Genomic DNA, 27,844 nt, shown 5'->3' with positions numbered 1-27,844 from the left:
ATCCTCAGCCACAACAAGACCCTCCCGTGGGGCGAGTGCTGCCACCTCTGAAATGTCAAGGGTGTACCGAGAGCTTCTGTAAATATTGTAAACCATGAGAGGTCCATCCACTAGGTGTAGGGTGACAGCCTGAACCTCTACGCCCTCCCCACAGTTAATGGGGTCATTGGAGATAGAATGAAGGATAGTGGTCCTGACGTAGATCGCCGTGCCCCTGCCAGTCCCTTCCAGGCACTGAAGGTAGGCCAAGAATCCCGGAATACGTGGCTCCATTTGACATGACGAATCGGTGAGTGTCTCCTGAAACAGGAAGACATCAACCTCATCCTGAACTGCAGCTTCAATCACTAAGTAAATTTTCTGCTACAGCCCGCAAATGTTCCACTGGAGGATCTTCAAGGGCCGCAGAGGTGGCCCACTGATTCCATCTCTGCCTGGGACTCGCCGTCCATTGTCAGCGACTCCAGGGCCTCCTCCATCATGGACTGGAAGGATTCCTGGATGATGGCTTGAAGTTCCATTGAATCTTTCCTGTCCAGTAGGACCACGCCCAGCATCCATGACAGGAGCTGCCTGCAGGCACCCCTGTCCTCTGCCAATGGCAGCAGGCGACAGAGGAGTGCTGAGATGACCCCGATGGTTTTTTTTCAGTCGATCCGAAAATGATTCGACCATTACCTCTGCAGACATTGAGCTGGACGACCCGTCGAGTCGGGGCTGGGTCACTGGGTATGTCTGGGTGGCTGTTGACACTGCAGCAGCATAAGCTGGGTGCACCCTGGGCCCGGCCTGAGTGGCCATGGGCTTCCGGGTCCCCCGGCGGGGAACCTCTGCCTGACTCTGGCCTCTCACAGTAGGGGCCTGCCCTTGGGAAGAGGCCTGCTGGTGGTATGGCAAGGAATGTTGGTGCCCAGCTGGGACCTGCTGGGCAGTGTGCCTGGCCTGTGGCTGTTTTTCCCAATGATTCTGTCTTCTTGGCCACCTTGCCATCTGACCCCACAGTTGACCGCGCTGCTGCAAACCAGTGCCTGCCCCCTGATGCCACCGCTGGGAGCCCAGTGCTGGGAACTCGCTGGTAATGCCCTCCTGCAGTATCCGGGGAACCGTGGTTGGAGCCCATACCGACTGTTGCTGAGCAGTTCCAAGGCTGGGTGGTGTCTGGGCTGTCGGGTCGTTCCGATGACGAACCTGCTGCCAGTGCTGCACCATCACAGGACAGCTTCTGTTCCAGGCATGGTGCCTCTTTGAGCAGTTGGCACACCTGGGCTCTGGCCAAAGGGCCTCGCCAGTTGGCTGTTTGAGGATTGCAATGCAGTCCTTCGAGTCGTGTGCCTTGCTGCACATGCCACACTTCTCTCGCTGGCAGGTGGCTGCAATATGATTGAACCCCTGACAGTTGAAGCATTGTACGGGGCCTGACAGGTATGGTCGGGTCTTGAATCTTCCCCAGACCCCAAGGTCCATATGCGCGGGAAGTGGACCTTTGTGGTGGATCAGCACCTGGCGGGTGGGCACCTTGTTCACCGTTGCAGTGAGTCGCTCCGCCTTGACAATATTGGGCACTCCCAAAATGGGTCCAGTGGGAGGGGCACAGGGACGTGTAAGAGCATCCCCTTGTACACCCTCTCGGAAGCAACCAGTTCCACCATGCTGGGGTGGGTCACAACCAGCCCCTTCAACTCCTCGTAAGAGTCTTCGTCCCGAGGAATAACCAGAACCTCGTTCCTGAGAGTGAACTCGCAGCGGAACTAGAGGCGGGGTAGACCTTCCAGATACCTTACAAACCCGTAGTTGGGAACCTTGAATTTGTTGAAGGCCCTGGTTGCTTGTGCCCGAGCTGAGCGGGAATTCCTCCTTCCACATGGAGTCAGCCAGTCCCCGTCCACTGTGGAGGCCGGCGCAACTGGTGTAGGGACCTAGGATGGCTCCATCCTTGTCAGTTAAGGAGCTACAGCCTCCTGGCTTCCTTCCACGACCCCTATGGCCATCTGGGGGTGCAAGTCTCCTTGGGTAGGGGCTGCCGACGGACCTAGTGGCAGATTGGTAGATACAGTAGTCTCCACTGCATCCTTGGCCTTCTTGGTGGGGGCTCCCACCTGCCCCACGTCGTCCTCCAACTCGTCCCCGCATTCCAATGAACGTTTAGGCCGCTCTCCTGGATCTGTCATGGTAACTGTAGGTGTGGGGACAGAGCCAGCAGCAGAGCTGCTGCCTGTGACCTCACAGCCTCCCACACTGGATGCAGAGCTGTGAGGCTCAGAGCCCCAGTCGGGGCCCGTAGCCACCCTCTCGTGGCTCACTGCTCTGAAGCACTGAACACAGTTCAAGGATCACCAGGAACGACGCTAATTTGTGCGTAAACTAGCACAGATTTGCAAACACAACACACACTGTTTTCCAATCTTCGTCCAGTCGATAATCCTTATGAATCTCCCGTTGATGTGATTTATATGAACGTGACGAATAATCGAATGCTGTGGTGTTAATTTAAGAGGAATGTGATAGGCCTAATAGATAACTTGTGTCGTAAAGAGTGGCAGTAGTCGCCTGGATACTACCATGCAAGTCAGCTCGTGTACCTTTGAGTAAATCGTAAATCCATTGAGTAAATACTAGTTTAAAATTGAGTAAATCCTAAATCTGTTAGTGATACCATTAAGTAAAGCTTTATGAAAATACGAAATGTGTACAATCTTGAGGAAATATGATAAATATGATAAAAATACGATAAAGTGTACAGTTTTATAAAAATACGATAAACACTGTAGAGTTGTCAGTGAACGCAGAATGAACATCATAAGGCCATTACTCTTCCAGGAACCATTTCACCAGTCGTTACCGTAACTAATAACAGTAACAAAATGGTACTTAGTATGGTGGAGTGAGGAAAATTACAAAATTCTATTTTTTTATGGAAATACGAGAAGTATACAGTTACTTGAGGAAATACGTAAAATCGATAGTTGGCAGCGGTCGCAATATGCAAAACAGAAAGCAAATATCTTTTCCAGTAATCTTTCTTCACCAGTCGCCCTACCATAGCCAACAACAGTGATAAAATAACATTTGATGTGGTGGAGGTGAAAAAAAAAATAGAAAAATGAAATACAGTGATCCAAAAGTGCCCAAAACCTCAGGCTGTTAAAAATGATGCTAGAGGTCACCAATTTCCTCCAACAGGCTGAATAAGCTGCCATCAGTTACCAGTTCACCAAACACGCAAGTCAAATAATAATAATAAAAATATCTTTATAATCAATAAAAGTATATATATAAGATTACAGTATATATACCAATAAAACTCTTATCCTAACCAGCTTACCAGGATAACTGTCCAGGTATACCTGGAGGAAAGTTTGTCGTATGAGATACTAAAACAATAAATAATCTATAAAAATTATATATATCAAACTACAATATATTTACCAGCTTAAAAACAAAATATTTTATAGTAGACCTTTACCCTATCCAGCCTACCAGGAGAACTGTCCAGGTATACCAGGAGGAAGGTTTGTTATAGGGGATACTGACAGAATAAATTAACTAAAAAATTATATGTATCAAACTTCAGTATATACTACCATCATGCAAACCTGTGGAATCTGCAGAAAGAATAACAGGCGAGGTTTCACTTGGACTGCATGCAGTCTCTGTGGAAAATGGTCCCATGGGCCGTGTATGGACCTTAAGCAATCAAGCACCATTAATATTAAATCAGGAACATATTTTTGGATCTGCCCAAGTGAGAGGCACATTTGGGAGAAAATTACATCTATCCTAAAATACACCAACAAAAAAATATCCTTAGAAAACATGACAGCCTTATATAACAGCTGGGAAAACAGAAGGAGTGGGGAAATGGGGCTGTCGCCCCTAGGTCTGGTGCTGTCTTGGAGGACAATACTTTTAAGAATACAGACATGAAGGTCAGTGCACCAAATGATGCTGGCACTGTTCTGGAGGACAGTGCACCAGATGGTGCTGGTGGTGTCCTGGAGGACAGTGCACCAGATGGTGCTGGTGGTGTCCTGGAGGACAGTGCACCAGATGGTGCTGGTGGTGTCCTGGAGGACAGTGCACCAGATGGTGCTGGTGGTGTCCTGGAGGACAGTGCACCAGATGGTGCTGGTGGTGTCCTGGAGGACAGTGCACCAGATAGAGATAATGGCCTTAGTGATGAAACAGGTAAAGACAACATTATACAAATTCCAGAGTTACAAGGTAGCACTACTGCTGGAGATGGAATAAAAGGGGACAATGCTTCGGGAAACAGTGCTGATACATTACCAGAGAAAACTGGTGGAAGCACTAATGTTAGAACAGTGGCTGTAGGTAATTGGGAAACAGAAAAAATGCACCAGTAGGGAATGCAGCCACAAAAAACCCTAAACAGAAATCAAATCTATGCAAAATCTATGCCTTGGGTATTTGCAGGCATTTAATATCTGGAAGAACAGGTGCAACGTGCAATTTTGAACATCCCACAAAATTGCTGCACACACATGACGACAGGAGAATGCAGTGCCTCTTCAAGTAATTTTTTTCACCCTGAAATGCGCCGCTCATCTGTTCAGGAAAGACAGTACTACCACCTATATTGTCATGTGCACCACCTAAAGGGACGGAAAAGATACAGACTACCCTTATGGGAAACAAACCAGGGGAGCCATAACTATTCCAGAGATGAAGTTTTTTTTTTTAGTGCCAGGAAAAAAAGAGGAAACTGGCAAGAAATGACAGAAATCCTACAAAAACTCAAAACACTTCTGGAGCAGAGGTACAGTCATTGGCCTCCACTACAGAACAACAGATATTAATGCCAGCAAATAAAGTCTTCAATTACCATCAACATGACGACATTTATCTTTGCAGACATAAAGGGTCTAAAGCAATCAACAAACAACAAAATACCTTTCATCAAAGGACTGCTCACCGAGTCAAACGCAATGTTTGCGGCTTTCACAGAGACCCACATGAAGGATCGCTTTGACAGTGAAATATGGATCCTAGGCTATAACCTATTCAGATGCGACAGAGTAAACAGGCAAGAAGGGGGAAGGATGGGGAACTGGCCTGTATGTCACCTCAAATGATGTAGTTGAAATTTAGGCAGTAAAGACGAAAACTAAAACCTTGTCATTTTGGTTGTATACAAGTCTCCGGTTGCAACTTCACTACAATTCCTGGAACAGCTTCTCAAAATTGACCACTGTCTGAAAAATCTCGAAACTCCTGCCCCAAACATCTTGCTGCTGGAAGATTTCAACTTAAGACACCTAAAATGGAGTAATGTAGCAAATAATGTTTTAGTAGAGATAATCCCAGGAGGCAACTCAGATGAAAAATCACACACACACATGAGCTATTAAATCTCTGCACCAAATTCACCTTAAACCAGCAAATAATAGAGCCAACAAGACTGGAAAATACACTGGACCTCATCTTCCCTAACACTGATGATCTGATACGAAATATAACAGTATCAAAGACAATACACTCCAATGACAACATAATATAATTACAGACAAGTATGCGCAGTGATCAGTTATGATTTTGTCTTCAAATTCAACTTCAATTATAAAAACACAGTGGGATCAAACTAGCCGGAAAGTTATCCTAAATAACGCGGATCCGAACCTATGCCTAGAAAGAATTAACTGTGTGGCACGTGAAGTATGGTCATTCCTTTAAGAAAAAGGAAGAGAAGGTGTAAACTAGAGAGAAAGAGAGAGAGAGAGAGACGCTTCCTATACAGGCGAAAGCGAAGAATCACAGAGCTGCTGAAAGGTAAATGCGCAGGGAGGCACAAGTCAGAGAAATCGCCAATATCGAACTTAAGCTTAAGGAATCATACAGGAGACAAGATACTCATGAAGAACCTAAAGCCAAATGTAAAGCGAAAATAGCATCCAGTATTAGACCCTGCTTAGACGAGATGGGACTTGAGATATTAAAATCTCAATATGACTCGGTGTTTAGTGAGCCGTTAACCAGACTAAATGATTTTTTTTAACACTGAGACTCAAAATTCGGTCAATCCAAAAATCCCCGATATTATCCTAACACAACAAGACTTCGAGAAGGCAATAAATGACATGCCCATGCATTCTGTCCCAGGTCCAGACTCGTGGAACTCAATGTTCATCAAAAATTACAAGAATCAGATTTCACGTGCCTTTAACATTCTAGGGAGAGGGAGCATAGACACGGGTCATCCCACAGTCACTAAAAACTACAGACATAGCTCCACTCCACGAAGGTGGCAGTAGAACAGTTACAAAGATTTACATACTAATAGCACTGACATCCCATATTAAAATCTTTGAAAAGGTTCTAAGAAGCAAGATCGCCACCTATCTGTATTATCATCAGCTACACAACCCAGGGAACATAGCTTTAAAGCAGGCCGCTCTTGTCTGTCCCAACTACTGATCACTATGACAAGGTCCTGGATGCTTTGCGAAAGACTTCGACAAGTGCAACCATGGTATAATAGCGCACAAAATGCGTGATAAAGGAACAACAGGAAAAGTTGGTAGATGGATCTATAACTTCCTAACAAATAGAACACAGAGAGTAATAGTAAACAAAGTCTGAGGCGGCGACGTGAAAAGCTCTGTTCCACAAGGCACGGTGCTCGCCCCCATCCTGTTCCTCATCCTCATATCATGTCTTTCTTTGCGGATGACACGCAAATTTGCAAGATAATGTTATCCATCAAATACACTGCAAGACTCCAAGCAGACATCAGGCAAATCTTTAAATGGACTGCAGAAAACAATATGAAGTTTAATGAAGAGAAATTTCAATTACTTCAATACGGAAAACTTGAGGAAATTAAAACTGTATCGAAGTATAAAACAAATCCCAACCACACAATAGAGCGAAAAACTAATGTAAAGGACCTGGGAGTGATAATCTCAGAGGATCTCACGTTCAAGGATCAGTACAATATATCCACCACATCTAGAAAAATGATAGGATGAATAATGAGAACCTTCAAAACTAGGGATGCCAAGCCCATGATAATTCTCTTCAAATCGCTTGTGCTCTCTAGACAGGAATATTGCTGTATACTAACAGCCCACTTTCAAGGCAGGCGAAATTGCTGGCCTGGAGAATATTAAGAGAGCCTTCATGGCACACATAAGTACAGTAAGGCAACTAAATTACTGGGAACGGTTGAAGCTTCTTGATTTGATTTCCTAAGAATGCAGGCGAGAAAGATACATGATAATATACACCTGAAAAATCCTAGAGTCATTAGTACCAAATTTGCACACAAAAATCACTCCCTACGACAGCAAAAGACTCGGCAGGAGATGCAGTATCCCCTTAATAAAAAGCGTGGGTTCCACGCACTGGACAGGCAACTAAAGTCAGTACCTGATCAGTCAGGCTGTGGTTTGTACGTCGGTTTGCGTACGGCCAGCAGTAACAGCCTGGTTGATCAAGCCCTGATTTACAGCGAGGCCTGATCACAGACCGGGCGGCTGGTGCGTTGACCTTCGAAATCCTCTCCAGGTGTACATCGTAACTGCCGCATATACCCCAGGGCAGTGAAAAGCTTTTGAACCTGGGTTCTCTAACCAACATCAAAGCCCTCAAAACAGTTTCACATTCCCTCAACTCCACACCACCATACAACTTACCCAACCTATCATCTACTTTTTTCAGCTGCCTCCCCCCTCACTCCTTTGCGCAAAACCTCCCATTTAAAAAACACACATTTAACCCTCCTTCTCAGATCCATCAACCCCAACCCACCCTGGCACACAGGTAACATTACAACCTCTCTCCTCAGCCAATCGCACCTTGAACCCCACAAAAAGTTAAACACCCGTCTCAGAATTCCCACAATCGCCGTCCCTGTTATTGAGAACACGGCTGCTACGTGCCAAACCTTACTATACAATAATACATTTATTACAATCACTCTTTGCACGAGAGTCAGAAGATGAGGTCGCAATGCACCCAGACGCCTCAGGATCCTTTCCATCAACCTATTTGAGTTTTCCTCTCGAGCAGCGTCCAAGTCATCCCCTTAAAGCCAACTCTATTTCCTCTTCCGTTATCACCCCTCCTAAAGCCTTCCTATCACTATTCCCTAAATTACATGTCGCATACTCACACACCATCTGTAAAGCCACATTCCCCACCCTCCCACTTGTCCAATACCCTTCATACCATTTATCCACATACGTACACATTCCTTTCGTAGCTCGTATCTCCTGACCTACCCTATAACCTCCTACCATCTCATGTACCTCTTACCCTGGAATAGCTGTAACCTGCTGTCTTTGTTTTTGATGTCGCAACACACACGCTGATGGCTTGTCTCCCCAAAGCACCTCCTCTACCCCTGCCTGCACCCTTACCGCTTGAAACCTCTCATTTTGTAACTCCCTCAGTCTCCCCTTGACCTCAACAATTTCATCCATAGGATAGTTGCCCCCCACAGCCCCCTGCCCATAACAACCCCTTAACCTGTCCTCTAAATAATTTGAAAGTCCATATTTTAAATTATTTATACGTTTACCTTCCCTCACATAATATTTCCTAATCCTTTCCTTGGCTACACAATCCCACCATTTCACAACATCTTCCACCCCCTGTGCATCCTCGCTAAGCTCCTTCCATAGGACAGAAAATCCCTCTAATCCCTCCTCATCATTCAATACACTTATATTTAATTTCCAGTAACTCCTGCATATTTCCGCAAGCGCCTCCCACCCGACCTCCACCAACACTGCTCTATGATCCGACCATGCTACTTCAACAGTTTTGAAAGATCGCACTACAACCCCGTGAGAAAGATACACTCTATCTAACCTCGCTGCATACCCTCTCCTAACAAACGTATGCTCTTTCTCCCACGCCCCCCCTCAAATGCATCCCGTAACCGAATATCCCTCATTAAATCTCTTAGGGTCACTGACACATACCCTGCCCCTTTCGGTTCCACATCAGCCCTCCTAATAATGCAGTTCCAATCACCTCCTACTATTGCCACCTACGGTAATGCATGGAAGAAAAACACAAGGTCCTCACACACAAACTCTGCTTCACCTGTACGTTATTCTCTGCAGGTGCATACACGCTTATAGAGGCCACACGTTTGCCCATCCACCAACCATCCCCGTGCAACATCCTTCCCCCTCCCCCCTCACTTCTCTGCAAAACAAACGGGCTCACCTCACTAATTAGTATACCCACCCCTCCTTTCAAATGCACAGATGGCAGGGTTACCACCTAAAACCCTGCCACCTCCAACACCCTACCCTCCTTATAATTATGCTCCTGAAGGAACACAACATCCACTCTAGATTCATTCAGAAACATTCCAAATCATTCTCTCTTTACACTATTACACAAACCATTAACGTTTACTGTCATACATCGGAGGCCTATTAAAGTTTCCACCCCTGCCTCCTCTCTTCACTCTTCTGATGGGCACCAGAACTTATGGGTCCACTTGTCACCTTCACACTTCCCTCTCTCCCCCCATCCCTTCTTTCGGTGCCTCCTGTCATGGCCACCACTACCTTCACCTTCTGCCCATATTTGCTTCCCAGGCCGCTGCGCTGGTGTTAGGACATCATCCGAATCCGACGCAGCTGCCCTCTTCCTTGTGACAATCGCATCCTCCATAGCTTTGTCTGGGGATGCCTCACAATGTACCTCAACCTCCACTGTACACTGTTTCAATGATCCCAGTGACAACTCAGTCACGCTGTCACTCCCATCGTCCGGATAGTTCTCCTGTTGTTGATGCACTGCAGCCGTCAACTCATCATCTACCACCTTTCCAGGTGCAGCCTCCTCCTCAGGTGGTGACAAGGGCTTCAGCACCTCAGCTAATTCCTCCTCAATTTTCAACACTTCCTCCTTGTTGCAACCCCTGAATGGGTTGCAATGTATATTATGTATATATATTACATATATATTACCTTTTCATATAATTTTATACTGCTTATATTTGCGATAATAGCTAAATCGTGAATATATTGCTTTATATTATTATTTGACTTAGTTAAATTTTGTTAGGTAGGATGTAACATATTATTATGTGCTCAGTTCAAGTCTTGATTGTCTAACTACTGTAATTATCGCTCTTTGCTCGTTACTCTGCCGGCTTCTCGTTGTTGCTGAGCAGCAGCTGTCCACGGAGCTATCACGTGATCAAGGGGGGGGGTGTTCTCACCTCGCCTGAAGTATTCAGTCTGGTCTAGACTCTCTTGGTGGTTGGGCGTATTCTAGACAAGAAGTGCCTAAATCTCCCTTATTGGCCCTTGTTGGAAAATGTCTCTTGTCTCATTATTGTTGTATGTTCTGTAGAACTCTGTTCACAGAACACTGTCGAGACTTAGTTATTTTCGACGTTGTACTGAGGTTGTGTGTCGCTTAGACACTCTGAGTAACTCAGGTCCTGAGCTGTAACTTCTGACCTAACTTGTACTGGTATCTGTGTACTGTCACAGTCGGGTATTTTCTTATGCTGAACTTAGATTCAGTAGTATGGGAGTTTCATGACTTGTGGAGGATCTGCTGATGGTCCCTACTTAGTGTCATTATATTATCTCCTTGTTCCTGATTCTGTGTTGCAGTAGCTTGTTATATTGCTATTGGGCTTAGCATTCTTTTTATTTGTCAAGCAGACTGTTCTGATTGCCAGTCAGTCAAGAACTTAGTTTATGAGAGGACTTTGTCAGTCACTTGTTTAAGTCTAGTTGAGTCGTGAGACATAGCGAACTGCATAGAACACTTACACACGTACACATAAACTTATTTGTATATTGTATTATTAGATGTTAATGTACCAGACGGTACTTAAGAATTATAAATGTGATATGTGCTTTCAGCACAATACTACTGTACACGAGAGAAGTGATTAATATTATTTTGATTACTGTGATTAATTTAATTTAATTTAATTTGATATACGCCTAGACAACTTAATTAATAAATTTATTAAATTTTAATTTCTCTATTTAGTAGCCTACCAGTTGTAGTCCTGAAGCACTATTGAATCATACTGAATTCTAATGGATAATTGGACAAGGATACTGACTAATTGTTACGAAAACCCAGTAACAGGCTGGATGCTAGAAGGGCAGTCCTTTCTAGTATTCACTGGAGATCTCTAAGCTTTTAGAATCGCGTTTTTTGTAACACTCTTGTACTTTCTGCTCGTCTCTATCCTCTGGAAGTGTCTCTGGGCCAGGTAACTGGTCAAGGGCCTCACCCTCTCCCCCAACCTTATGCGCCTCATCCACTATCTCACTCCATAGACGACCACGTCCTCCTTGACGTCGTTGATCATCACCTGCTCCCTCCGGTGTAGAAGCGGATGCCTCTGCCTCTGGGCCAGGAGCTCGTTGCCGCTTCCCACATGCCGCCACTATGTGATCATATTCCCCACATTGTCAGCATGTACGTCTTTGCCCGGCATACGAAACCATGACTTGTGTCCTGAATTCCTGTAGGTACACATAGGATGGTATGGGGTGTTGCAATGTCATTTTTAGGTTAAAAGTGCCTTCCGACAGACCTGCATAGGCACCCGTCACCCACGTACTATGCTGGGCCAAATGAACAGTCCCATATTCCTCAAAAACTCTTCTGATGTCTGTCTCATCAGCCTCAAAGGGGACATTATGCAATTTGATCCATGTATAATGTCTGGATATATCGATCATCCTCACACAAACAGCTGGTGTTGCATCAAGACTTACGTCCTGAAAACGGTAGACCAACGATTCATAGACCTTTGCTGAGAGCAATTTCACAAAAATTCTATGTGCTCCGTTTAAGGCTACCCCGTACAACTCTCCATCCTGAATGCCATACGTCTCTCTGATGATTTTAGGTAGTAATACTTGGGCTGAAACTGGCGTTATTGCCCCTCGGAGAAGCTCAACGCCGACAGTGTTGATCCTGCATCTATGACTAAACGCCATGTTGACTGATGGTAGTTCTCCTGGTTTGATGGCAGAGACGCTACAAGCACCACCTCACACCACTGCAGTCAGGCAACTGAGGAGCGTTTGCGCAGTAGGTCCACACGGCCCGAGAGTGATGAGGACAATGCAGGAGTCATTTGATCTCATCGTCTACCCTCTTACATCCTCTCTAAAAGTCTCAACAACCATCTCAACAACCCCTCCTCAGCCCTCTGGTTAATACTTTTAGAAACCTCGCACCTCCTAATCTCCATGCTACAGATTTTCAGCATAATATTCATACTACATATTGCCCTCTGACACGACATCACCACTGCTTCCAGCCTTCTTCTTGTTGCATCATTCACCACCTATTCTTCATGTTGGGCGCTTTTTGCCTTGGATCTGGCATATGAAAATAGATATTTCAGATTTCTTACAATTTAATTAAATGCTTAAAGTTCCTTCTGTCTCTCCTGGATCCTGTATGATAACCATACCACGGGCGGGGTTAGAACCCGAGATCAGAGAGTCTCAAAACTCCAGAACATGGCATGGTTTGTTTGCAATCGTGTCATTACGATTTCGTGAGTCATCCTGTAAGATTCCTGTAGCTTCACTTCAAGGATTTTTATTTCCCCATTCAGTGCTTTCTTCCGCATTTCAGATAAATTGGCCCCCTTGAAAAGTTCTTTGTCTTCGCCTTTTGAGATAGCATCTTTCGGTTTTTCCTTAAGGGAGTGTACTTTAAGCATACTTTGAGTGCCACAGAGTTTATTCTTTCTATGTTGTTTAAGATATGTTCTCAGAATGTTTCATTAGGGACATTATTAATTTGGTCCCAATGGGTGTTCTTGTTCTTAAAGTTGAATTTGGTGAAGGCACGTTCATAACTGATCACATTTCGCTGGTTAGTGCCCCTGTGCTTACAAGTCAAGACTTCGATTAGGATGTGATCTGAATTAATTTTCTTCGATTTTTGTATTTTCCAGTCAATTTGTATTTTCCAGTCTTGTTGGCTCCACTATTTGCTGGATTTATAACGGAGATTCAACAGCTCATTTGTGTAAGAAATTTTATCAGAGCTGCCTCCTGGGATTATTTCTGCTATAACATTATTTATCATGTTCTTCCATTATAAATGTCTTAAACTGATATCACCGAGCAACATGGGGATGGAAGATGGCTGGGGATGGAAGATGGCTGGGGATGGAAGATGGCTGGGGATGGAAGATTTTCCAGATAGCAATAAATTTTCATTAGCTGTTCTTTGAACTGTTGGGAAGTTGCATCTGGTAGCTTATATACAACCACGATGACTAGGTTTTGGGTCTTAATTTTTACTGCCAAAACATCAACTACATCATCTGAGATGTTAAGAAACTCTATGCAAATGCAAATGAGAGACTCTTTGATGTATAGGCCAAACCCTCCTTGTTGTCTGTTCTTTCTGTCGCATCTAAATAAGTTGTACTCTGATATCCATATTTCGCTGTTTATGTGGGTCTCTGTGGAAGCCAGTAACACTGCATTTGACTCCGTGAGGAGTCTTCTGACGAAAGAAATTTTGTTGTTGGTGGATAGTTTAAGGTCCTGTATGTGTGATAAATAATGGTTTAGAAAACCGACAAATTAAGGAATGAGACGCTTATGAAACATATGGGAATCTTTATTGAGGAAACGTTTCCCCACACAGTGCCTTCATCAGTCCAATACAAAGGAAAAACGGTGTAAGGAGGGGAGGAGTCTGGGAATCAATCAAGACTGATGGACTGAACACATCAGTTTCAGGCTGAAGGAATGACTGCCTGAAACTCCTCCTCTCCTTACGCCGTTCTTCTTTGTACTGGACTGATGAAGCCACTGCGTGGCGAAACGTTTCTTCTTTAAATATTCCCATATGTTGCATAAGTATCTCATTCATCAAGGCCCTGTATATTTGCAAATATGAATGATGTCATGTTGCATTTTATTAGGTCGTCTTTATTTGTTGACATTAATATCTGAGGTTATGGAGTGGAAATAACTGACAGTGCCTAGTGTCCAGCAAGGTTTTCGTCATTTTTTTTGTTTCCTGACACTAAGTAAAACTCATTCTCTTCAATGGTTACAACTACCTTGGTTAGTTTTCCAAGATTTATAGGGTCTGTACCACATGGATTGTCAAAGTTGAACATCTCATTTTTTTTTAGATATTCCATGATTGCAGATACCACAAAAATAGAATCTGCACAATTCTGATTTTTTTTTTGGCTAAGATATGTGGGGTTTAGATTCTCAGTGGAGCATTTTCTGGATTCGGACAGCACTGTTTTCAGCTCCTGTACCAGAGTCAGTCGCATCACCAGTTGTTTCTATAGGTATACCAACAATATTCCCTAAAGTAAGATTCGAGCCGGTAACACCACCAGCTGAAGCACTATTTTGTGCTTTTAGAACCGTATTTGTCTTTAGAAACATCAGAACTATCATCTCAGCTGGCACACTGTCTCACCTTTCTAAATCTGTGAAAGCAGCATCTTCGAAAGCATCACTAGGGCCAGCAACAGCCCCAGCTGAAAAGCTGATTTGCACCACTGAGATTGCCTTTCTTGCTGTGATCTGTACTTGTGTTCCTTACTCTTTTGTGTTGATGTGCAGTTTTATTCCTTGCACATCCTCATTATGTTGCATCTGTGCCTCTTTTATACTTGTTACGTTACGTAGGTGTTTCTGACGCCGCTGTAATGTTAATTTAAGCTGCGGTCCTCTTCCTAGTGCCCGTCTCATTTTTTTCATTTTCCAAAATTTCATATAAAAACTGGCATTTTCTCCCAAAAGGAGATTTTTTTTGTGAGTGCTTCTGACGTTTACTACGTATGTAATGCTCTCCCACCGTCGTCTGTCTGTCATGCAGACCCTGAAACATTTCTTTGATTAAACATCACATTGCTGGCGGAGGTGGAAATATTAGCGCATGAATCATGACACCGCCCATGGTACAAGTAGCACTGTATCCCATATACATTTCGCTTGAAAGCATTGTTACACTGTGATACTCACCGTACCACACAATACCTTGACACCCAGCTAACGCAAGGCGTTTTTTGGACCAAGGCAGCCAGCCTTCAGGCAGGTGGTTTTAAGTTTTTCATCTCATCCCCTGCATGCATCGACCGACGAGAGATTTTTACAATGTTTAGAATTCGCAGAGCAGGCGAAATATTCACAAACACTAATCTCAGGTCGAAGGAGACTCGAACCTCCGATTCTTGAAACAAGGTACGCAGTGCTCTACCACCGTACCACACTGGTCCAGTAACTTGGCGCACTGCTAACGCTATATGCTATATGCTGTATTAGCCTGTTCTACGAATTCTAAACATTTCTATGTATGTATCTCGGTGTATATGCACCAAGATGTGTATATATCTCGGTGCTTTTATACTGACAGGTATATATTTCAGTGCATATATATCGACAAGCATATTTCTTAGGACTATGCACAGATGTCTATTTCTCTGGGTTTATTCACTGATAGGAGTATGTCAGTGTAAAAATGTATACAGTGACATACAACCTAAATGACCCTCGTGTAGTTATAACGAGTTAATCCTGATAATCTAACTTTTGAGTATTACGAAATATTCAATGGAATACTCGGTTGTAGGTTAGAAAGTCACACGAAAAGCTTAACCTATCTAACTTAACCTATCTTGGTCTAACCTAACCAAACCTAAGATAGCCTAACTTAACCTAACCTAAAGTAACCTAACCTAATTTAACCTTACCTAACCTGACCTAACTTAACCAAAGTAACCTAACCTGATTTAACTTAACCTAATCTAACGTAATCTAACCTAACCTAACCTAACTAAACCTTACCTTGTCAAGTTCCCTCTGACTCTTTTCATTTGACTTTTTTTCACTGTGACTTTATTTTGGTTTACCGAAAACTTTTCCTCTGAGCAGGTGAAGGTGACAGCATCGCAAGGTCACCTGGAGCTGGAGGACGAGGCAGTGGGAGAAGTAAGCCAGGTGCTTCATCGTCACCTGCTGGGTCCCGGAGTGCGCCGTGTACCTGTTCGTCACGGGCGGGTGCGAGGCGCCCTCTACCTGCCCGCTGGTCCCGGTCCCTTCCCTGGTGTGGTAGATGTCTTTGGAGGGTTTGGTGGCCTTTTAGAGTACAGAGCAGGTAAGTGCTACATCATCATCATTGTCGTTGTCATTATCATCATCATCAATAATCACCGTAGTCGTTAAGGCGGTGAACACCTAGTTTGCCAAATTCAGGGTTGACAATAAATATATTCAAAGTACATAAAGTATTAATGCAGCTTCAAGAGCAACACTCAACCTGGTCTAAAGTTTAGGACAACTTGTCATCCTACTTTATAATGGTAAAAGTCGTGTGTTTCCAATGTCTGAGAGAAGGGTGATAATTTCCGCCTTACACATACAAAGGCACACTTGCACACATACATACATACATACACACATACATACATACATACATACACACATACACACACACACACATACACATGCATACACACACACACATACAAACACACACACACACACACACACACACACATGATTGGAGAAAGAGACTACATTGTAGGTACAATTCAGTCCGGAGAACATAAAGTAGTCATTGGAGTGATGTATAACCCACCACAGAACTGCAGGAGGCCAAGAGAGGAGTACGAAGAAAACAACAGGGTGATGGTGGACACACTGGCTGAGGTGGCAAGAAGAGCTCACTCGAGCAGAGCAAAGTTACTGGTAACGGGCGATTTCAACCACAGGGAGATCGACTGGGAAAACCTGGAGCCACATGGGGGTCCCGAAACATGGAGAGCAAAGATGATGGATGTGGTACTTGAAAACCTCATGCATCAACATGTCAGGGACACACCCAGAGAGAGAGGGGAGGATGAGCCAGCAAGACTGGATCTTGTGTTCACCCTGAGCAGTTCAGACATCGAGGACATCACTTACGAGAGGCCCCTTGGAGCTAGCGATCATGTGGTTCTGAGTTTTGACTATATAGTAGAGTTACAAGTGGAGAAGGGAACAGGAACTGAAGGGGACAGGCCAAACTACAAAAGGGGGGACTACACAGGTATGAGAAACTTCCTGCAGGAGGTTCAGTGGGACAGAGAAATGGTAGGAAAATCAGTAAACGAGATGATGGAATATGTGGCAACAAAGTGCAAGGAGGCAGAGGAAAGTTTTGTTCCCAAGGGAAACAGAAATAATAGGAAGACCAAGACGAGTCCTTGGTTTACCCGAAGGTGTAGGGAGGCAAAAGCTAAGTGCAACAGAGAATGGAAAAGGTACAGGAGGCATAGGACCCAGGAAAACAAGGAGATTAGTAGAAGAGCCAGAAACGAGTATGCACAGATAAGGAGGGAGGCCCAGAGACAGTATGAAAACGACATAGCATCGAAAGTCAAATCTGACCCGAAACTGCTGTATAGCCACATTAGGAAGAAGACAACAGTCAAGGACCAGGTGATAAGGCTGAGGAAAGAAGGTGGGGAACTCACAAGAAACGATCAAGAGGTATGTGAGGAGCTCAACACGAGATTTAAGGAAGTATTTACAGTAGAGACAGGAAGGACTCTGGGGGGACAGACCAGATGGGGACACCAACAAGGAATACACCAACAAGTGTTGGACGACATACATACAGATGAGGAGGAGGTAAAGAAACTGCTAAGGGACATCGATACCTCAAAGGCAATGGGACCGGACAACATCTCTCCATGGGTCCTTAGAGAGGGAGCAGATATGTTGTGTGTACCACTTACCACAATCTTCAACACATCCCTGGAAACTGGGCAACTACCTGAGGTATGGAAGACAGCAAATGTAGTTCCCATTTTCAAAAAAGGAGACAGAAAAGAGGCACTAAACTATAGACCTGTGTCATTGACGTGTATAGTATGCAAAATTATGGAGAAGATTATCAGGAGGAGAGTGGTGGAGCACCTGGAACGGAACAGGAGTATAAATGCCAACCAGCACGGATTCACGGAAGGCAAATCCTGTGTCACAAACCTTCTGGAGTTTTATGATAAAATAACAGAAGTAAGACAAGAGAGAGAGGGGTGGGTTGATTGCATCTTCTTGGACTGCAAGAAGGCCTTTGACACAGTTCCTCACAAGAGATTAGTGCAGAAGCTAGAGCATCAGGCGCATATAACAGGAAGGGCACTGCAATGGATCAGAGAATACCTGACAGGGAGGCAACAACGAGTCATGGTACGTAATGATGTATCACAGTGGGCACCTGTGACGAGCGGGGTCCCACAGGGGTCGGTCTTAGGACCAGTGCTATTTTTGGTATATGTGAACGACATGACGGAAGGGTTAGACTCAGAAGTGTCCCTGTTTGCAGATGATGTGAAGTTAATGAGGAGAATTAAATCTGATGAGGACCAGGCAGGACTTCAAAGAGACCTGGACAGACTGGACACCTGGTCCAGCAAATGGCTTCTCGAATTTAATCCTGCCAAATGCAAAGTCATGAAGATAGGGGAAGGGCACAGAAGTCCGCAGACAGAGTATAGGCTAGGTGGACAAAGACTGCAAACCTCACTCAAGGAGAAAGATCTTGGGGTGAGTATAACACCGAGCATGTCTCCGGAAGCACACATCAATCAGATAACTGCTGCAGCATATGGGCGCCTGGCAAACCTGAGAACAGCATTCCGATACCTTAGTAAGGAATCATTCAAGACACTGTACACCGTGTATGTCAGGCCCATACTGGAGTATGCAGCACCTGTTTGGAACCCGCACTTGATAAAGCACGTCAAGAAACTAGAGAAAGTACAAAGGTTTGCAACAAGGTTAGTTCCAGAGCTAAGGGGAATGTCCTATGAAGAAAGATTAAGGGAAATCGGCCTGACGACACTGGAGGACAGGAGGGTCAGGGGAGACATGATAACGACATATAAAATACTGCGTGGAATAGACAAGGTGGACAAGGACAGGATGTTCCAGGGAGGGGACACAGAAACAAGAGGCCACAATTGGAAGTTGAAGACACAAATGAGTCAGAGAGATAGTAGGAAGTATTTCTTCAGTCATAGAGTTGTAAGGCAGTGGAATAGCCTAGAAAATGACGTAGTGGAGGCAGGAACCATACACAGTTTTAAGACGAGGTTTGATAAAGCTCATGGAGCGGGGAGAGAGAGGGCCTAGTAGCAACCGGTGAAGAGGCGGGGCCAGGAGCTAGGACTCGACCCCTGCAACCACAAATAGGTGAGTACAAATAGGTGAGTACACACACACACACACACACAAACACACACACACACACACACACACACACACACACACACACACACACACACACACACACACACACACACACACACACACACACAGAAGTGTCCTTGTTTGCAGATGATATGAAGTTTATGAGGAGAATCAATTCGGTCGAAAATCAGGCAGGACTACGAAGAGACCTGGACAGGATACAATCCTGGTCCAGCAACTGCCTCCTTGAATTTAACCCTGCCAAATGCAAAGTCATAAAGATCGGGCAAGGGCAAAGAAGACTGCAGACAGATGTGGCCAAAGACTGCAAACCTTACTCAAGGAAAAAGACCTTGGGGTGAGTATAACACCAAGCATATCTCCTGAGGCGTACATCAATCAGATAACTGCTGCAGCATATGGGCGTCTGGCAAACCTAAGTAAGGAATCGTTCAAGACTCTGTATACCATATACGTCAGGCATATACTGGAATATGCAGCACCAGTTTGGAATCTAAACCTGGTCAAGCACGTCAAGAAATTAGAGAAAGTGCAAAGGTTTGCAACAAGACTAGTCTCAGAGCTAAGGGGATTGTCCTATGATGAAAGGTTAAGGGAAATTGACCTGACGACACTGGAGGACAGGAGGGTCAGGGAAGACATGATAACAACATATAAAATAATGCGTGGAATAGACAAGGTGGACAAAGGATGTTCCAAAGACGGGACACAGAAACAAGGGGTCACAATTGGAAATTGAAGACTCAGATAAATCAAAGGGATGTTAGGAAGTATTTCTTCAGGCAGTGGAATATCCTAGAAAGTAACGTAATGGAGGCGGGAACCATACGTAGTTTTAAGACAAGCTTTGATAAAGCTCATGCAGCAGGGAGAGAGAGGACCTAGTAGCAATCAGTGAAGAGGTAGGGCCAGGAGCTATGACTCGACCCCTGCAACCACCACAAATAGGTGAGTACAAATAGATGAGTACACACACACACAAACACGAGGAGGGTTTCACAGGGATCAGTCCTAGTGTCAGTATAGCTACTGAAATCCCCTATACTTATACTTGTGTAGTATATTGTAAATTGTATCATCCATGTATATATTTAGGCTCCCTTTCAGTAGGCTCAGCAACTAGCATGTGTGACATCACATGATGCCGCATGTGAGTGCTGGGCTCCCTGCGTGAGTCTCACTCCACGCTTAGGTCTAACAGGCAACACACGCAGGCTGGGCCTATCCCTCTCACTCTCTACTAATGTAAGTGATACCACCCAACGACTTGTGTTTAACTCCAACCATCACATCTCTACGAACCCTCCCAACAAATGGTGGCAGTGGTGGGATGCATAAATTTGATATTTACACAGATGTACGGAGATTAACTTCTACCAGCCGACGGACATTTTGTGTTGCCAGCAGGCTTAGTCTAGGAGCTGGTTACTCTGAGCAAGCGTCCACCAGCCTGTTTGCTTCCTGGTTACTGGTCAGTCTTTGTGTCTTAGTGTTTATTTGCTTATTTGCATTACTTCCAAGGGGTTGACCCAGGTTTGCAAATTAAGCCAAGCCAACAAGCCAGTCTGTGGGGGGGGGGGGGAAGTCAGGCCCTACACCATCCAGCCTGTCTTAAGTACCAGCCTTGCCTGCTAAGCCAGCTTTCTACCACTGCTATGCTCATCGTTACAAATTCTCAAGCCAGGCTATGTGAAGGGTTAAGCCAAGCAAGCCAGCTACTAACCCAGGTGACTTAACCCAGTACTCAAGCAAGCCATGTGAGTTCCAACCTTCACCATCGCTTTTACTCTAAGTTCCAAGCCATTCTGAGTGCTTGTGCCATCCCTGTGGTGTTGTGGCATTTTGTGGGTTTTTAAGCCAGCCTGGCTTAGAATATTCTTGTGCCTAATGCAGGTGTACCCAGAGCACGTGGGTTACACCACTTTTCCAGTAGGCCCAGCCACCACGTGGTGTCCCAGCGTGCTGCCTCAACCACCCACACCTTTTTATTTATTTATTTATTTATTTATTTATTAATTTGAACATGATACAGTGAAGTACAAAGGAATACAGTTATTACAGTGCAACATGCTAAAGCCCCTTGTATGCAGAGCATTTTTTTTTTACCCTTATAACGGGTCCTAGCACCTTATTTTACGGTTCACATAGCAGGTCAAGACACAAGATTGTTTCACCATACCTGTGCGACAACGAGAAAAGCCTTGCTATGTGGGTTCATCAAGTTTACGCGCAAAGTAGTGGAGTGTTGCACTAGCCACCTTCTTCCACCATCCACCACCCTCATCTCTTTCTCTGACGTCGTTCCAGTGATAATAAATAATATTTTTATACAGACATTTGCGAGTGTTGAGACAATTTTTTTCAGTGATTTCATAGTGACATTTAGTGACTCTTGATTAGACTGTGTTCATTACATCCTGTTTGCAATATTTTTTTCTTTTTTCAGTGTTTAATTTTCGTGCTTTATTTTATGTCTGTTGTGTTGTATTTTTTTTTTATATACTTGAAGTAAGTATTTCAACGTTTTTCCCTGTTGTGTACAATATATGAGCAGTATAAACTTGTATTTACACTTCACAATTATCTTGTGTTCACAGTACTGTGTTCCTTGTCTAGTAATTTATGCAGTGAAGTATTTCAGTAACTTGTTATCTTATAATCTGCATCACAACTCCGTGTTGTCTCAGTTATTTTTTTCTCAGCATTTGCGTATTCTTGCTGTTTTTGTATTAATTCTTTTCCCATTTTTACTGTGTGTTGATCATTCTTTTTGTGTTAATTCTTTTTATTTAGCCAGTGTCTAATTTGTCCTATCTCCACAGACAATAGTGCCATTATTTTGTTGAAGCAAGAGAATTATTTTGCAGTTTTTGTCTACACAAGACCTTACTGCAAGAAAGGACAAAATCAGCAGAGGACAACCAGAATATGGCAGAGCAACAAGAGCAAGCACACACAGAACCATCCCCAGAACCCCACAACCCCACAAACAACAATCCACATGCACAGCTCCCACCCAACACTCAGCTATAGAATCCCACAGTACACTGCCAGGTCCCCCACTCTCACAGACCCCACAGAACACAGTGTTGGAGAGGAAACTGAAGATATGGTAGACCAGCACTGATGGAATAACAAATAAGTGGGAGAAGTGGCACGAAAGACTCAAAGAGGCATCACCAGACATCATAGCTCTCACAGAAACTAAACTCACAGGTATGATAACAGATACCACCTTTCCAGTTACCATCTTTCCAGATACCATCTTTCCTCAGATCCTGAGGAAAGACAGGGAACAGAGGGGGTAGAGGAGTAGCACTGCTGGATAAAAACCGATGGGATTTTGATGAGCTGGAGAGAGGAGACAGAGGAGAAGCAAGAGATTGCAATGTAATTCAGGTGGTAATTGCAGTGATGCAAGAGTATGATGAGAGTAATAGAGCGATGGTTGACACATTGGCAGAAGTGGCCAGAAGGGCTAATGCGAGCAGGGCAAAGCTACTGATCATGGGTGACTTCAGCCACAAGGAAATAGATTGGGAGAACTTGGAGAAACAGGGAAGCTAACAAACGTGGAGTTCTAAGATGATGGAGGTGGTACTGAAAAACTATATGTACCAACATGTAAAGCACACTATCGGAGAGAGAGAGGAAAGGATGAACAGCGAAACTGGACCTAGCATTCACCTTAAGCAATCCAAGTATTGAGGATATCACATATGAAACAATCCTTTGGGCCAGCGATCATATGGTTTTAAGATTCGAATGCTCAGTAGAGCTACAAGTGGAGAGGGAAGCAGGAAGAGCTGGACGAATGAAGCCAAACTACAAGAAAGGGGACTATGTGGGAATGAAGAACTTCCTGAACAGGGTTCAGTGGGACAGAGAACTGGCAGGGAAGTCAGTAAACGAGATGATGGAATATGTGACAACAATATGCAAGGAACCTGAGGAGAGGTTTGTACCCAAGGGTAACAGGAATAATGAAAAAGCCAGGATGAACCCGTGGTTTACCCATAGGTGCAGGGAGGCCAAAACCAAGTGTGCTAGGGATTGGAAGAAGTATAGAAGGCAAAGGACCTAGGAGAATAAGGAGAGCAGTCAAAGAGCCAGAAATGAATATGCATAGTTGAGAAGGGAGGCCCAATGACAAAGTGAAAATGACAGCAGTGAAAACGAAATCTGACCCGAAGCTGTTGTATAGTCACATAAAGAGAAAAACAACAGTCATGGACCAGGTAATCAGACAGGTAATCACATACTGCAAAGTATGTGAGGAAGAAGCTGCTGACCTAGATATCTCAAAGGCGATGGGACCGGATAATATCTCTCCATGGGTCCTGAGAGAGGGAGCAGAGGTGCTATGCATACCTTTAACAACAATATTCAATACATCTATCAAAACAGGGAGATTACCTGAGGTATGGAAGACAGCAAATGTAGTCCCAGTTTTTAAAAAAGGAGACAGACATGAAGCACTAAACTATAGACCAGTGTCACTGACATGTATAGTATTCAAAGTCATAGAGAAGATTATCAGGAGAAGAGTGGTGGAACACCTAGGAAGAAATGAGCTTATCGCCAACAACCAACACAGTTTCAGGGATGGGAAATTCTGTGTCACAAACCTACTGGAGTTCTATGACAAGGTGACAGCAGTAAGACAAGAGAGAAAGGGGTGAGTACATTGCATTTTCTTTGACTGTAAGAAGATGCTTGATACAGTTCCAAGCTCCACACAAATGATTAATGCAAAACTGGAGGACCAGGCAGGGATAACAGGAAAGGCACTACAATGGATCAGGGAATACCTGTCAGGAGACAGCAGCGAGTCATCATGGTACGTGGTAAGGTGTCAGGGTGGGCGACTGTGACGAGTGGGGTTCCACAGGGGCCAGTCTTAGGACCGGTGTTGTTTCTGGTATTTGTGAACGACATGGCGGAAGGAATAGATTCTGAAGTGTCCCTGTTTGCAGATGATGTGAAGTTGATGAGGAGAATTCAGTCAGACGAGGACCAGGCAGAACTACAAAGATATTTGAACAGGCTGCAGGCCTGGTCCAGAAATTGTCTCCTGGAGTTCAACCCCACCAAGTGCAAAGTCATGAAGATTGGGGAAGGGCAAAGAAGACTGCAGGTGGAGTACAGTCAAGGGGGCCAGAGACTACAAACCTCACTCAAGGAAAAAGATCTTAGGCTGAGCATAACACCAGGCACATCTCATGATGCGCACATCAAACAAATAACTGCTGCAGCATATGGGCGCCTAACAAACCTTAGAACAGCATTCTGCCATCTTAATAAGGAATTGTTCATGACCTGGTATTCTGTGTACGTTATCCCCATATTGGAGTATGCGGCACCAGTTTGGAACCCACACCTAGTCAAACATGTAAAGAAACTAGAGAAAGTGCAAAGGTTTGCAACATGATTAGCCCCAGAGGTATGGGGTATGTTCTACGAGAAGAGGTAATGTGAAATCTAGCTGACGACACTGGAGGTAAGGAGAGACAAGGGATATATGATAATGACATAAAATACTGAGAGGAATTGACAAGGTGGACAGAGGCAGTATGTTCCAGAGATGGGATACAGCAACAAGGGGACACAGTTGGAAGTTGAAGACTCAGATGAATCATAGGAATGTTAGGAAGTATTTCTTGGATCACAGAGTAGTCAGAAAGTGGAATAGTTTGGTAAACGATGTAGTGGAGGCAGGATCCATTCATAGATTTAAACAAAGGTATGATGAAGCTCATGGAGCAGGGAGAGTGATCCACTAGCAGCCAGTGAAGAGGGCGTCAGGAGCTATGACTCAACCCTTGCATCCACAACTAGGTAAGTACACACACACAGGTGTGGGTCAGGTCAGGAGGGTGTGGGGCAAGCCAGGTAGGGAAGCATTGCAAACTCTATGTATACACTCATACACCACAACAAACAATCCCACCTACTTTTCACACACTTAATAAAGCCACATATAGTTCCATACACACACATACAAACACACACACACACACACACACACACACACACACACACACACACACACACACACACACACACACACACACACACACACACACACACCCTGCCAAATGCAAAGTCATGAAGATTGGGGAAGGGCAAAGAAGACCGCAGACACAATATAGTTTAGATGGCCAAAGACTGCAAACCTCACTCAAGGAAAAAGATATGGGGGTGAGTATAACACCGAGCATATCTCCTGAGGCGCACATCAATCAGATAACTGCTGCAGCATACGGGCGCCTGGCAAACCTACGGATAGCGTTCCGATACCTCAGTAAGGATTCGTTTAAGACTCTGTATACCATCTACGTCAGGCCCATACTGGAGTATGCAGCACCAGTTTGGAATCCACACCTAGTCAAGCACGTCAAGAAATTAGAGAAAGTGCAAAGGTTTGCAACAAGACTAGTCCCAGAGCTACGGGGATTGTCCTATGAAGAAAGGTTGAGGGAAATCGGCCTGACGACACTGGAGGCCAGGAGGGTCAGGGGAGACATGATAACGACATATAAAATACTGCGCGGAATAGACGAGGTGGACAAAGACGGGATGTTCCAGAGATGGGACACAGACACAAGAGGTCACAATTGGAAGTTGAAGACTCAGATGAATCAAAGGGATGTTAGGAAGTATTTCTTCAGTCATAGAGTAGTCAGGCCATGGAATAGCCTAGAAAGTGATGTGGTGGAGGCAGGAACCATACATAGTTTTAAGGCGAGGTATGATAGAGCTCATGGGGCAGGGAGAGAGAGGACCTAGTAGCAATCAGCGAAGAGGCGGGGCCAGGAGCTGTGACTCGATCCCTGCAACCACAAATAGGTGAGTACACACAAACACATACACACACACACACACACACACACACACACACACACACACACACACATACAAAGACACACACACACACACACACACACACACACACACACACACACACACACACACACACACACACACATGTGTAGCGAGGCCCCTGCAGGAGGCACATTTGTGGCACTGGCAATTGTCTCGTAGCCAGGCATAGAGGAATCATTCAAGACACTGTACACCGTGTATGTCAGGCCCATACTGGAGTATGCAGCACCTGTTTGGAACCCGCACTTGATAAAGCACGTCAAGAAACTAGAGAAAGTACAAAGGTTTGCAACAAGGTTAGTTCCAGAGCTAAGGGGAATGTCCTATGAAGAAAGATTAAGGGAAATCGGCCTGACGACACTGGAGGACAGGAGGGTCAGGGGAGACATGATAACGACATATAAAATACTGCGTGGAATAGACAAGGTGGACAAAGACAGGATGTTCCAGGGAGGGGACACAGAAACAAGAGGCCACAATTGGAAGTTGAAGACACAAATGAGTCAGAGAGATAGTAGGAAGTATTTCTTCAGTCATAGAGTTGTAAGGCAGTGGAATAGCCTAGAAAATGACGTAGTGGAGGCAGGAACCATACACAGTTTTAAGACGAGGTTTGATAAAGCTCATGGAGCGGGGAGAGAGAGGGTCTAGTAGCAACCGGTGAAGAGGCGGGGCCAGGAGCTAGGACTCGACCCCTGCAACCACAAATAGGTGAGTACAAATAGGTGAGTACACACACACACACGAACACACACACACACATAGTCTCGTCAGTGCGTGCGCCAGTCACGCCTTCTGCGCTCCGCGGATTTAAGTGTTTTCGAGGGCTACCCAAGTGATCTGAAGGGTAGCTAAGTGTGCTAGGATAGTGAACAATTCCTTGAAGGATTTATAATCTATCTGAGCCACATAAGTGAAGGGAAAGCCGCATTTTCGTAAGTGATATAGAAAATAAAACGTGGTGCGCAGTCAGGGCTGGCAGGCTAGTGTGTGTGCTCAGGCGACGTTGTCACGTGTCACCCAAGAAAGATAATAAAGTGAAACAATCGTGTGACCAGTGTGATAAATACAGTGAATAGGGTACATTATTAACGGGAAGAAATTGAGGTGGATCTACGCCAGGACGTCACACCGAGCTGGACAATCTACAGGCTGCTACAGCTGCATTGCAAGTACTGTAATCACCTATGAGTGGTTGTATGGGTGTGGGGTTCCAGGTTCCAATTAACCACCAAGCTGATTGCAAATGGTCTCTCATAGCACGATAAAGAATAGCAACTAAGGTATTCAATAAGGAATAGCAATTGGTATTCCATTGAACAAGGCGAGTATCTTACTATAACCTAGGTGGTAGGTCAGGCATAGGCAACATTGTAAGAAGGTGTGGGCAAGTCCCAGGAGGGTTGGGGTCAGGTCACAAGAGGTTGTGATCACAAGAGACCACTGAGAATCCACATACCACTCCAAGCACAAGTCACCTAGTTTTCAAACACAAACTAAACCCACATATAATTCCACACATAATTACACACACACACACATACACACACACACAGCGCAAAACGTTGGGGGTCTTAGGCGCTGTTGCCACATTGGTAGTGGTAGGCCTGAAGAAGTGACGTCACGACAAGTTGTGTGCCATTATACATATAAAGTGAAGTGTATATAATGTGAAGTGTATACTATCATCAGTGAAGAGTGAAATCGCGTGAGGAAGCGGGATGTATGAGAATATATGGTTA

The 27,844-nt window shown here is 44.6% G+C and overlaps 1 protein-coding gene across 1 annotated transcript in view; it reads left to right on the top strand.

Annotated features, from left to right (window-relative positions):
- LOC128687847 (acyl-coenzyme A thioesterase 1) overlaps window positions 1-27,844 on the top strand; it is a 140,661-nt gene that overhangs the window by 34,010 nt on the left and 78,807 nt on the right. Inside the window, exon 3 of the mRNA XM_070081538.1 lies at window positions 15,894-16,116. Coding sequence (XP_069937639.1) covers window positions 15,894-16,116 — 223 coding nt within the window. The remainder of the gene's footprint in view (window positions 1-15,893; window positions 16,117-27,844) is intronic.

Source organism: Cherax quadricarinatus, chromosome 1, assembly GCF_038502225.1.
Source record: "Cherax quadricarinatus isolate ZL_2023a chromosome 1, ASM3850222v1, whole genome shotgun sequence".
Lineage (NCBI taxonomy): Eukaryota > Metazoa > Arthropoda > Malacostraca > Decapoda > Parastacidae > Cherax > Cherax quadricarinatus.
The sequence above is the reverse complement of the archived record's forward strand: the minus strand, read 5'-3'. Positions and strand labels throughout refer to the sequence as shown.